The sequence below is a fragment of the Capricornis sumatraensis genome, chromosome 1, assembly GCF_032405125.1.
Source record: "Capricornis sumatraensis isolate serow.1 chromosome 1, serow.2, whole genome shotgun sequence".
Lineage (NCBI taxonomy): Eukaryota > Metazoa > Chordata > Mammalia > Artiodactyla > Bovidae > Capricornis > Capricornis sumatraensis.
The window spans coordinates 245,385,329-245,399,012 of NC_091069.1; the positions used below are offsets into that span (position 1 = coordinate 245,385,329).

Sequence of the window (13,684 nt, forward strand, 5' to 3'; positions counted from 1 at the left end):
CTAATTTAGTCACAAAAATATCTGCAAGGTACACATAGAAGTATTATAGAAAAAAGTATTTCACTCTTCCAAAATTTTAGTAAGATTGTTTAAGAACAGAAGTGGCAATTCTTTAAAATCTAGGGAACTCCCTGGCAGTCCAAGGGTCAGAACACTTCAGGCTTTCACTGCTGAGAGGGAATGAAGGTCCTCCAAGTCACTGAGCCAAAAATATATATAAAATTTAAACCAGAACTTAATACACGCATTTCAAGAAATTCTTTTATAACTGAGATTTTATTGGTTGTTTTGAGGATCACTACACAGACATTTCAATTTGTACACAATTCTTCACATACGTACCAGAAATCTAAAATATCATGTAGTTGTGATTCTTAACAGTTATTCCAGTGACTTTCCAGCTTAAAATTTGGAGCAAACTTTCCTTAACAGGATATCAAGTACCAATATCTTCAAATATTGATATGTTGTTACATCTTAAGTCCCACTGATTCACAATTTAATATCATATACACTACATACCCAAACTGTCAATCGTTCACAGCACATTAACCAAGTTACTAGGAAAACTGGACTACCACGACCAAAGATGTTATAGTATAGTGCACAAAATTCTGACCAGGAGAGCCAAGATCAAAAAGTGGTTTTTTGTAGGAAATAATTCTACCAAAACAATATGGGAAGAGAAGTAATTTAAAGTGTTCAAGACATTAACTGCACAACTGACTCCAAACTGCCATTTAGTATGCTTTTGTATTATAGGATATAAAAGCTACCCTCCATCTATGGAATGTTAAGCTGACACCCAAGACAATCAAAGCCTCCCGTATCCAATATCCCACTATTTTCTGGTTGTACCAAAAAATAAACAACCAGCAAATGATTTCACCTCTTAAAAAAAAGCATTTACACTTAAAAAATGGGATGAGGTGGGATTCCCTCCTTTTTAAAAATGTTTCTAGAGCTACTAAAAAACTTGCATTTACAAAATAGTTGATAAAAATATTCCTCTGGATTGTACAAGAAGGGAAACAGGGACCACTGACAGGACTTGGTGTGTGGTTATTAATCAGACTTGGCTTCTTTCTCTTCTGCTTCATCAGAGGCTGGGCTCTGCAAATCAAATGAAAAAAGTGATCAAACATTTGACTCCTGTGTCACTGCTATAATGTCACCAATATTTAGCATTTATTACAATGTAAATTTTCTTCATTGTACTATTGTATCTTAAAAATACATTCAATCCTCAATATTTATAGATTCTGTACTGGTGAATTCACCAACTCACTAAAGTTATTTGTAAACCCAAAATCAATACTGATGGCATTTCCAGTCTTGTGCAAATACACAGCAGTAGAAGCCATGAGTCACCTGACATGCAGTCTCAGCTAACCCTTCTTGTTTCAGCTCTAACACTGTAAACAAGCAACTATTTCACAGTCTATTTAGTGCTACACGTATCAATTTTTTTTGTCCTCATGGTGGAGAAAATGTTGACTAGACAAGTCTAGTGTTATCCAAGACCATGTGCAACAAGGTTGTGGTGTACTATCTGGAGAAAACCAGTAACAGACAGCGTCACTGAAGCATGTTATACTGCTGCTTCTCTTGGTCCTGCATTCTATATAATTTCTCAAAAACACGTATTAAGCATGAATGCACGTAAGGCTGGGGGCTTCCCTGGTGGCTCAGTGGTAAAGAAGTCACCTTCAAGGCAGAAGATGCAGGAGACTCAGGTTTGATCCCGGGTCAGGAATATGCCCTGGAGAAGGACATGGCACCCCATTCCAGTATTCTTGCCTGGAGAATCCTATGGACAGAGAAGCCTGGGAGGGTACAGTCCATGGGGTTGCAAAGAGATGGACATGACTGAAGCAACTAAACACACACACACATAAGGTTATGGTTTGATCTGTTGAGGGAAATGTTGCAATGAGTGTTTGAGAATCTAACCCTGTATTTCCACTATGTGCAAGTATCCAGTACTTGGAGCAACCTTATAGAATACAACCATCACGGATAATGAGAATCAACTATAGTTTGATAAAAGGGATTAGAAGGTGACATTCTCCCCTTATAATTGTATTAGTTATTTACCACAACCTTGAAACCCACTTATTTTTATAGGTAAAATCTTTTTTTCAGAGCTTAAAAGGATAGATTGAGGACATCAATCCTTTTAATTGATGGAAGTTACCTCCTAAATCTAGACAAGTGGCTATTTTTAAGAAAAACTTCATTATATAAAAGTGAGAAAAATGTGAAAAATTAAGGGAATGGATTAAAAATTTTTAAAAAGGAACATCCAGAATATTAGAAACTAACAAAGGGAATGTATGTATACCTATGGTTGATTCATGTTGAGGTTTGACAGAAAACAAAATTCTGTAAAGTGATTATCCTTCAATTAAAAAATAAATTTATATTAAAAAAGAAACTAACAAGATTATGAACAGATCTACAGATGGCAATTTGGATAAAAAAAAGACCAGAATGTTTAAACACAATCTCTACATTATGTTAAAAAAAAGAAATATCATTTAGTAAAAGAAATCTTCAATAGGAAAAGGAGTACGTCGAGGCTGTATATTGTCACCCTGCTTATTTAACTTATATGCAGAGTACATCATGAGAAACGCTGGACTGGAAGAAGCACAAGCTGGAATCAAGATTGCTGGGGGAAATATCAATAACCTCAGATATGCAGATGACACCACCCTTATGGCAGAAAGTGAAGAGGAGCTAAAAAGCCTCTTGATGAAAGTGAAAGAGAGCGAAAAAGTTGGCTTAAAGCTCATCATTCAGAAAACGAAGATCATGGCATCTGGTCCCATCACTTCATGGGAAATAGATGGGGAAACAGTGGAAACAGTGTCAGAACAGTTGCAAAGAGTCAGACACGACTGAGTGACTGAACTGAACTGAAAAGAAATCTTAAAAAAATCTCACTAGCAATTAATAAACATATATACAATAAAAATGGTGAATCTGAATGTAAAGTTCTGTGTACGATTTCTTGTTTTACAGTAAAAAAAAGAACCCATTTATAGGTAAAATTTAAAATATGATCTAAATTCATAAAAAATATTCTGCCCACTTGAAGCAGAATACAAACTGTTCAATATTATAAAGATGGTCTTATCTGCTGCATTATCCTCTGTTCAGAGTCAAAATTAATCACACACACACTCCTGACCTCCTCGTTTTTAGTCTCTCCATTTTCTGCAGGTAAGTCTTCTTTAGTCTCCTGGTTGGCCACTTCCGCCTGTTTTCCCTTTGCTCCTCTTTTCCCTTTTGTTTGCACTTTTTTGTCTGAAGATTTATCCTGTGATAAGAGTAAGAGTATATTTAAGTATCAACTCTGCACTTAGCAACATTTTCTGACTTGCTAGGAGTTGTCCCCACCATAGCTGCAATGTTAGTGCTGCTGCTTATCAGTCTTGAGTTACAGAACACACTTCAAGGTCAGCCCCCAGCAAACAGGACCACAAATCATGCTGAGGTCCTAACAGCACCTGTATACCAAGCCTCACCAGACTGAAGATAATTACATCTAAAGCCTTAGCAACTCCCCTTCTCCACTGCTCTCTGAAGTTCCACAGGAGAGAACAGACAAACTGAATAATTTTTGGAGGGCTCTCTCCCAGCCCTTGTAACCCTACCCACCCCTAAACTTCTTTTAAGTGGGAACAACAATCAAACTGTCAAATAACCACTGTCCTGAGGATTCACCTGAGAAAAGCACCATGTTGTAAGGTCAGATTGACTATCCTGCTACAGTCAGTCCCTTGATATACAATCAACAGCTAAAAAGATCGAGTTTATAATTTCATTTAGGTGTATGAAGTATCTGAAAATGCACAGGTATATGATGATAAGAGACTTTCAAAGGTTATGCCACTTTAAAATAATATACAACAGTATTTCTGGATACCATCCACCAGTGGGGAAGGAGAAATCTAACAAATATTTATTTCCTGTAAGTAGAGAATAGTTCTAACAGCCAAATTAAGTAAAGTCACCAGTGAGTTGCATAATACTGACCAATATTTGCATTAAATAGCCACAAAGATACAGAAGACCTTACAACTTTAATGCTAAGGGAGCAGGGGATCAGTGGAATGGATTCTGTGCCAATAGTGGCATTCCATACAAGACAGCAAGTCAACCACTAGCAACTGAGTATCTTTAGAATAAACAATAAATTTCTAGTAACAAGCGTATTTGGGGCAACACTGCTACATACAGACACACCATGAAGTGTCACAATACTGTCTGCATTTAAAAATAATTCTTTAACAATCTGATTGCTTTAGATTTCTCATTAATTTCATAACTGCTATCAGAATAACATAAAAATATAAAACCTTAAATGGATAACAGCCTAGACTGAAATATCACTTTTAACTACTAACAGCTGGAAATCAAGATGAAACAAAATAAATCTACATGTCTGTAGCATGGTAATCAATACACCAAAAGCTTTACCTTCTGTTTAAAGCTTTAAAGTGGATCAATCATGAAGACCAGTATTATTAAAATTAAAGAGAAAAAAAAAACTTCTCCCTTTTCCCATTTTCCTTTTGGAAACTGAGCCGACAGGTTTGTTTCTCAAGGAACATGCGAAAACTTACCTGTTGGCCTCTGAAAGGGAAGAAGAAAAACGTTAATTACACCCGATGGCCCCAAATGCAACTGATAGTAAAATTTGACTTTTTTCTTTTTGGCCAGACTGTGCACCATGTGGAATTTCAGTTCCTTGACCAGGGATCGATCTGGGGTCCCCTGCATGGGGAACTCAAGAGTCTTAACAAACTTACCATTGGGGAAGTCCCTGAACTGTTTTCATTAAAAATAAATAAATAAATAAAACCCCAAACTTTTAGGACGGATCAAAACAGAGACAGGTAAATAAAAAAGATGTAAGAGAAAACAGGCATAGCATTTTAGCCAATTGGTTTATTGAAAAAGTAAATAATAAAAGACGGGTAGTAATAATATACTTTACAAGTGGATATTTTCCAACAAGATCTACTATTTTCCCTGCATTCATAAAGTTTCCCTTTACTGATTTTTCATATGGAATTCATTTTCAGGTCTGAGAAATTCCAAGTTGGCCTACTACACCTATACCTTCTTTAAATCCACTTTAAGAAGATCACAAAAACAACTTTCTACTGGAAAAACGCTGTAGTTTTTACACTCAGCTCTATACAATATTTAAAGACAAAGGAAAATTTTTTGGTATTATTCAGTATTTAGCTTTCACCTATACTCTTAGGAAAGGGGAGATAACAATGAAGACTGAGGGGAGAAGAGGCTTCTAATAGCAAACTTTCACCTAAGTTTTGAGTTAACAGAAATTAATCACACCACGAATTTCCCCTGAAGAACAAAGAAGAGCTTTAGAGGGTGGTATCAATGCTAGATCCAAAGAGTCACAAATGATGTACACGTTATTTTGCTGTTCCAACTTAGATTTTCAAAATACAAATATCCAACAACTACCCAATCACCCTCCGTGTGAATAAAGCAATCAGGAATCTATTTCAGAGCAACACTATTTACGATCATCTCAAAGAATGTCAGGGTAAAACAATTTAAGAGAACTTTCACATAAACTATACAAAATAATCTTAGAAGAGGAACGTTCTCAGAGAACATAATTTTTGATCTCCCCCTGCACATAAGATATAATCCCCTACATTGCTTTGCGAATCTCACATGCAAAAACTTAAAACAGTCCACATCTCCTGGCCTCAGTCCTAGCTTTTCTAATACTCAGAATAGGAAGGCCAAGCATGCAACAGAGACCCACCAAAAGGGAACCATTAACCATAACATACACAACACAAAGAATTTATTACCCTGGTGAGTGAAAGTTATTCTTCAATATTTTCAGTTGTCTTAAATTTCCCAAATTCTGGAGCAGCACTAATGTGATACGTTATACTCCCATCAGCCAGAATGATGACTACATTCACTGAATTTTACTCATACTAAAAAAGGCAGCTGGTGATGTACAGGGAAGACTGGCATGCTGCAGTCCATGGGGTCGCAAAGAGTCGGACGCCACTGAGTCACTGAACTGAAAAAAGGCACTGTTTACTGAAATTATTATAACATAAAACTAAAGTGGTAAATAAAATAATCCTCCGACCACTTTTCAGCAGACTGTGACACTAAACTGTGGTTGATTTGCAGTCTCAAAGTTAAGACCTCCGTTGCCAGCAGTAACCGTTAGAGACCTCCAACAATTCAAAGACACCATGATCTCTAAAGGCTGAGTCTGAAACCTACCTTTCCCGCCGCCTTTTTTGGCTTCGTTTCCACTTTCGCAGGAGCCGGTTTCTGAAAGACAAAGGTAACACTGAGCTTCTTCCCTAGGTTCGAACCCACGGAAAAGAAAGGTTAGGGGGCTCGCTTTACTTACAGCTGACAACCTCGCCGATCTCCTCTTGGGCTTTGGGAGAAAAAAGGAAAATAAGCAAGGAATGCGCGGTGCGGAGCAAACCTACCCCACCCCCGGGAGCGGAACGTGGTCTTACCTCCTCCTTCGCTGCCCCCTCGGCGGAGCTGACCTGCGGGAGAAAAAAGAGGGCGAGTGAGCACAGCCCGTGAACAAAAGTGCCCGCACGCCCCGGGCCCGTCTGCGCGCGAGAACAATGCCCGGCCGCGTGACGTCAGCGGATTCCCGCCGCCGCGTTCGAATCTCGCACCCGACTCTTCGGGCTGCCGAACGTTCCAGAACGCGGCACCGAGGCCGCCGTGCGCTGGCCCTCCCGCCCGCCGCAAGTCCGGCCGCTTCCCGGGCCCCGCGATGCAGAGGAAGCGGGGGGCTTGGGCCTCACGGGGCTCTGGGCACGGCCGGGCGGCGGAGTGGGCGTGTGCGGGACGCGGCCACTACTCACCTTCCTCTTGGGCATCTTGGCGACGGGGCGGGCGAGAGCCGTGTGCCTGAGGGCCGCGGCGCGCCAAGAGCCTTCGCGAAGCTGAGTAGCCTGACCGCAGCCGCTCCTCCCGCCGCCCGAGCTGCTGGGACCCGCGGCGGGGGCGGTGGGAGAACCGGATGGAACCGGATTGGGAGCCCGCCCCCTCCTCCCCCCGCGTCCCCCGGCCGCGGGCTCCCCCTCCCCGCCGGCCGGGCCGCCCCTCGCCCTCGCCCCCGCCCATTGGCTGCGGGGTCCACCGCTCTGCGGCCCGCACCCCGAATAGGTGAGGCCGGCCGTCACTCGACCACTGCGCCCCGCCCCCGCTCTCGGCGCCCCCACCCGCCCACCGTCTCGCGGGGCCCCAGACCCAGGCGAGGGGGCGGGGCCCCACAGGCCGCTCTCGCCTCACGGTAGTTTGTTTGAAGCCGAGCCGCAAAGTGCGGTCTGCGCGCTGATTGGCGGACGCCAGCCACGTGGTCTCCGGGTGTGCCCACCCACAACCCTCCGGGCTACCTGGTCGCCAGCCAGCGCCAGGGAAGCCCCGAGGTTAGAGTCCCTTCTCTGTAGGGGCAGTTGGGTCGGAAGGTTTATAGGTCACAGAATGGGAAGGGAGAGACAACGGGTTTAACTACGAACCAATTTTCCCCACCTCAGTCCGTAAGAAAAGCTATCTACTAGGTTTACAGTCTTGCTGGCCTGCGGAGAGCCGGTCTTAACGCGCAGGCGCTGGATGGAAGGTCGTGGGAAGGAAAGTCCGCGCGGAGCGCCACTGCGCAGGCGCGGATCTTTGCGACGGCGCTGGATTCCCTACCGGGTTCCCCTGGTCGAGTCTTTTCGTATAGCTTTTAAAAAAAGTCGTCCGTTCCTTGAGGGGCTGGGGGTACTGGCGGTTCTTCTCAGGAGCTCAGTGGGCGTCTGAATGCCGACATCCACCAAGCCGAGAACGCGCAGACCCACTCTCAGATCCTTTGGCCGGCCGATCCTCTCCTGCCCTGAAGTGAAAGGGCAAGAACGCCCACCCAGTTCTTGCTTGTTTTTTAACCACTTCCTGACCCAACTACCTTTCTGAGGTGGAAAAAAGAGCTTCACGCTGGGAGTCAGCTGGGAACCAGTGAGAGCACGTTACCCAGTTTCTTTACTGAATAAGAAAATTTTGCTTGTAAGGACCACTTGAGTTACTGCAGAAGAAGTTTCTAATCAGAACAGTGTTAACTGAAATTCATGGAGAGGAAGAAACGAGACTGAAAACAGACCGAAAGTCCACCACTGAAGAGCTCCAGATAAACTGTGACACTTTCACATAGTGGAATAATGAGCTACTGCGAAAAAGAATGAGGCTGCTCTTTGTAGAAGTGAGTTTTCGAAACCACTCAGTTCAGTTCAGTTCAGTCGCTCAGTCGTGTCTCTTTGCGACCCCATGAATCGCAGCACGCCAGGCCTCCCTGTCCATCACCAACTCCTGGAGTTCACTCAAACTCACGTCCATCAAGTCAGTGATGCCATCCAGCCATCTCATCCTCCGTCGTCCCCTTCTCCTGCCCCCAATCCCTCCCACATCAGTCTTTTCCAATGAGTCAACTCTGCATGAGGTGTCCACAGTCCTGGAGTTTCAGCTTTAGCATCATTCCTTCCAAGGAAATCCCAGGGCTGATCTCCTTGCAGTCCAAGGGACTCTCAAGAGTCTTCTCCAACACCACAGTTCAAAAGCATCAATTCTTCGGCGCTGAGGCTTTCTTCACAGTCCAACTCTTACATCCATACATGACCACAGGAAAAACCATAGCCTTGACTAGACGGACCTCTGATGGCAAAGTAATGCCTGTGCTTTTGAATATGCTATCTAGGTTGGTCATAACTTTTCTTCCCAAGGAGTAAGCGTCTTTTAATTTCATGGCTGCAGTCACCATCTGCAGTGATTTTGGAGCCCCCAAAATTAAAGTCTGACACTGTTTCCACTGTTTCCCCATGTATTTCCCATGAAGTGATGGGGCCAGATGTCATGATCTTTGTTTTCTGAATGTTGGGCTTTAAGCCATCTTTTTCACTCTCCTCTTTCACTATAATCAAGAGGCTTTTTACCTCCTCTTCACTTTCTGCCATAAGGGTGGTGTCATCTGCATATCTGAGGTTATTGATATTTCTGCCGACAATCTTGATTCCAGCTTGTGCTTCTTCCAGCCCAGCGTTTCTCATGATGTACTCTGCATAGAAGTTAAATAAGCAGGGTGACAGTATACAGCCTTGACATACTCCTTTTCCTATTTGGAACCAGTCTGTTGTTCCATGTCCAGTTCGAACTGTTGCTTCCTGACCTGCATATAGGTTTCTCAAGAGGCAGGTCAGGTGGTCTGGTATTCCCGTCTTTTTCAGAATGTTCCACAGTTTATCGTGATCCACACAGTCAAAGGCTTTGGCATAGTCAATAAAGCAGAAATAGATGTTTTTCTGGAACTCTCTTGCTTTTTCGATGATCCAGCGGATGTTGGCAATTTGATCTCTGGTTCCTCTGCCTTTTCTAAAACCAGCTCAAAACCACTAGTCAGACTCTTAACTCCTGATCAATAACTACTGCCTTTCCATCTCATTCAAGAAAGTCTTGGACTGCCCTTGTGGTCCAGTGGTTAAGACTCTGGGATTCCACTGCAGGGCTTGTGGGTTTGATTCTTGGACTGGAAACTAAGGGGCCTCCCAAATGGTGCAGCGGTAAAGAATCATGCTTGCCACTTCAGGAGGTGGGGTTTTCTTCCCTGAGTGGGCAAGAGGAAATGGCAACCCACCCCAGTATTCTTGACTGGAGAATCCCATGGACAGAGGAGCCTGGTGAGCTATAGCCTATAGGGTCCCAAAGAGGTGGACGCCACTGTGCACACATGCGTGCACTGGGAACTAACATTCCTAGATGCCTCCTGGCTTGGCCAAAAAAAATAGTCTTACGTTCTTAGAGTGGCTTATGTGGTCCTCTGCCAATGGGCCCACTTCAAAAGGTTTTTCCCCTTGGTTCTCATTCCCAGTCTCAAGTAGGCTGGGCGTCACTGCTTCAGGCCTTGTCACCTGCTGTTCCCTCTGCCTGGAATGCTTCCTGCGCTGCCTAGGACCATCTCTTTCTCACCTCCTGTCGGTCTTTCCACAAATGTGACTGTCTCATTGAGACCATTCCTGACCTGTCAGTTTAGGATTGCACCTCCCAATCTCCAGTTCTTGCCACATCTGTTGACTAACTAGTTGCTGCTGCTAAGTCACTTCAGTCATATCTGACTCTCTGCGACCCCATAGACGGCAGCCCACCAGGCTCCCCCGTCCCTGGGATTCTCCAGGCAAGAACACTGGCTATGCTGAGTATAAAGTTACATGTTCGTTGTATATTTCAGCAAGAAGCCCAGAGATTGGTGCGATTGGTTGCCTGTGAGAACAATTGAGGGAGTAGGGGAAAATGAAAATTTACCCTTTTCTTCTTTTGGACAAGAACCCTAATTTTTTCTTTTATTCTTGAGATCTATTCTGGAAATCCTGTCCCTCTTTAATGTAATCTCCCCCTTTTCAGTTCCTTCCACGTCACCTTGCAGTATTTTTTTATGATTGATCACATTCCATAATTGCCTTATGTGTTTAGTTATTTGCTGCCTGTCTCCCTCACAAGAGTGGGAGTTCCGTAAGGGTAGGAACCCTGTTAATTGTCAGAGCACTTCGTCCTCAGAACCTTAGATGTTTGTTCAGTTAGTAATTCTTTCGGAATTGAAGTATATTTGATTTACAATGTTGTGTTCATTTCAGGTGTATAGAATAGTGATTAAGTTATATATACACTCACAAATATAATCTTTTTCATATTCTTTTCCCTCACAGGTTGTTACTCGTCCCCACCCCCTGCTCCTATTTACATTAAAAAATAATAGTGTTGGGATTTCTGGTGGTCCAGTGGCTAACACTCCTGTTCCCAGTGCATGGGGCCCCAGTTCAGTTCCGTGTCAGGGAACTAGATCCCACATGCTGCATCTAAGACTTCGTGCAGACAAATAGATATTTATTCTAAAGAATAGCATCAGAGTGTTTCCAAGTTTGTGGCACAAACGTGTACTGAGCCCCTACCCTCTGCCAGTGGTTGTGATAATCCCTAGTTTAGAGGGACTTAATTCCAAACGTGGGTGGTACTTCAGTGGAGAGAAAAGTATTAATACACAAATTGGCCTGAATTACTAAGTGGAAGAGGAAGCCACTAAAAGGGACAGAACATCCCAAGGCACATGTTCTTAGCAGAATGAGACAACCATGCAGAACCCTTAAAGTGGCATGGATGGACACACTGACAGTGGGAAGGGAAGATTAGTGAAAAGAGGCAGAAAAAGAAGGGCATCCTGCAGAGAGCATTTGACGCCAGGCTAAGGGATCTGGCTGTTAGAGTGGGAGACATTGCAAGGTTTGTTCTTGTTTTTCCCCCGGCTGTCCAATTGTGGGATTTTAGTTCCCTGACCAGGGACTGAAACTGGGCCCTTAGCAGTGAGAGCTCACGATTCCTAGCCACTGGACCACTAGGGAATCCCACAAGGTCTTAAGGGAATGATGTGCTGAGAGCTCAGCCTCATGAAGGTCTTTCTCCCATGAGAACTGATGATGCACTGGGCCAGAGGTGATGACAGATGGGTGGCCCGCAGGTGTTTGCTTTACTTGTGATTTTTCTTAAAGTTGCCAAGACATGGATGTGGAGCAACTGGAACACAGTAGGAAAACTCTTAGTATTTTTTAAAAAAGTAAACAGATACTCTGTGACTCTGTAACTCCACTCCAAAAACATACCAAAAAAACAAAAGGAAAAAGCTTACATCTGTTCACAAGAAGACATGAAATAGAATATTCATAACCGAACTATTTTATAAGCCCACCTGGCAGAAACTTAGATGCCTACCAACAAGAGAATGGATGAGTGGAAAAGTATGAGCAATGAGAAGCGGCTGCCTGCAACTCCACCCAAGATGAGGCCAAGCACAGTAATGAGAGGCAGGCTAGACACAGTACTGTGTGATCCTGTTCATACAGTACAGAAAGACAGGCAAAACATATCCAGTGTGTCAGAAGTCAGGATAGTAATTGAGATGGGTGGCGTGTTAGTGACTGGAAGAGAGCAATGGAAGGCTTCAGGGAGCTGGCCATCTTCTATTTAAAAAAAGGGTTTTTTTTAGTAAGTTTGTTTTGGTCCAACTTAGTTTTTTAATTTTTGGCCAAGTGGCATGTGGGATATTAGTTCCTTGACCAGGAATTGAACCCAGGCCCCATGCAGTGGAAGCTTAGAGTCTTAACCACTGGACCATCAGGGAAGTCCCATCTTGTATTTATTTTTTTAATGTTACACATTTATTTAAAACGTCAAAAGTTTAAAAAGACTAAACATATTGGCAAGGATATGGAAGAACTGGAAGTCCCAAAGTCTTCTGGTAAGACTGCAACAGGAAACAACCATTTAAGATTACAGTATGTACTGATTTGGTCAGTCGTGGCTGGCTCTTTGCAACGCTATAGACTGTAGCCCGCCAGGTTCCCCTGTCCGTGGAATTTCCCAGGCAAGAATACTGGAGTGGGTTGCCACTGCCTTCTCCATCATCTTGTATTTCTTGATCTGTATGTTACTTGTACTGTTGTGTTTGCTTTGTGAATATTCATTGAGCTGTGCATGTCTATTTCTGGAGAGAGGTCAGCAGTAAAGTTTGTAAAACTTTTTTTTTTGTTACATGCCCAAATCAGGTAATTTCACCTACTTAATAGGGCGCTTCAGCTTCTGGTCTCCTTTGTGTGTGATTCCACAGTGCGCTTGACCTTCTAACTTGGAAGGAGGCTTCCTTTCTCTAGTATGTCAGGGTCCCAGCCCTGGTGATTTTTCTCACCTGTGTCTTCTACCAAGCCTCTGAAGGCATTTTAGTTTGACCTGCCTGTATGTAAGCATGCGTAATTATAGATGCCACTTATTATATTTGTTTATTTTTGGAAGAAATATTTATATGGCTCAAAATTCTACAAGAGCAAAATGCTTTCCAGAGAAGTCTCCATTCTGCTTCTGTTCCCCCAGAGGTCTGGTTGTCTCGAGGAGCTGCCAGTGCTGCTGCTGCTTGTGGATCCTTCCAGAATGCTTTATGTAAATATAAGTATGTATATAATATGTACTTATTTTTCAGTTTGGCACCTTGTGTTCTTCAGTTAATGGAGTTTGTTTCCTATGAGTACTTGTTAAGATTCCTCCTTTTTATTGCTGCATTGAAGTGCACTGTATAGATGTAGCAAATATTTATTATTATTATTTTTGGACATGTCACGCAGCATACGGAATCTTAGTTCCCCAACCAGGGGTAACCCTCGGCCCCTGCATTGGAAGCTCAGAGACTTAACCAGTGGATGGCCAGGGAAGTCCTTGTACCAAAGGTTTTAAAGCCAAATTCTCTGTTGACTGAACTTTACAAATTGTGCCATGTTTTGTCATCATGTGCATACTGTATAAAACAAATGTCCTTACAAGCCCCACTACTGGCTGAAATGACTATTATAAAGTCCACTTATGCCTTTGGAAACTTAAGGTTGAAATGTTTAACACTTAGCGGTTTTAAATAATTATAAAGCTAGAACTAACTTTTGAGCCTCCCCAAATCTCTACAAAACCAATAAAATTTAAACCAGTAACATTAACATGCATATGAGTTTTGCTAAAAGCAAATTGCTGCATGCATATGGTATTTGGCCTGTATGATCTCTGCAGATTGTTCTGGCACCTT

The 13,684-nt window shown here is 43.0% G+C and overlaps 1 protein-coding gene across 2 annotated transcripts; it reads right to left on the minus strand.

Annotated features, from left to right (window-relative positions):
- Nucleotides 1-267: 267 nt before the first annotated feature.
- On the minus strand, nucleotides 268-7,094 carry HMGN1 (high mobility group nucleosome binding domain 1). 2 transcript variants are annotated; one of them, XM_068976154.1, is made up of 7 exons: nucleotides 6,912-7,094; nucleotides 6,549-6,581; nucleotides 6,434-6,463; nucleotides 6,301-6,351; nucleotides 3,197-3,325; nucleotides 1,708-1,810; nucleotides 268-1,113 (listed from the first exon to the last, which is right to left on the minus strand). In XM_068976154.1, the coding sequence occupies exons 1-6, from the start codon at nucleotides 6,924-6,926 to the stop codon at nucleotides 1,733-1,735; spliced, it is 336 nt and encodes a 111-aa protein (XP_068832255.1). In that variant the 5' UTR covers nucleotides 6,927-7,094; the 3' UTR covers nucleotides 268-1,113; nucleotides 1,708-1,732. The 2 variants fall into 2 exon arrangements, with proteins under 2 accessions (XP_068832255.1, XP_068832265.1); XM_068976164.1 differs by lacking the exon at nucleotides 1,708-1,810 and having other exon boundaries at nucleotides 269-1,113; nucleotides 6,912-7,084.
- Nucleotides 7,095-13,684: the final 6,590 nt, after the last annotated feature.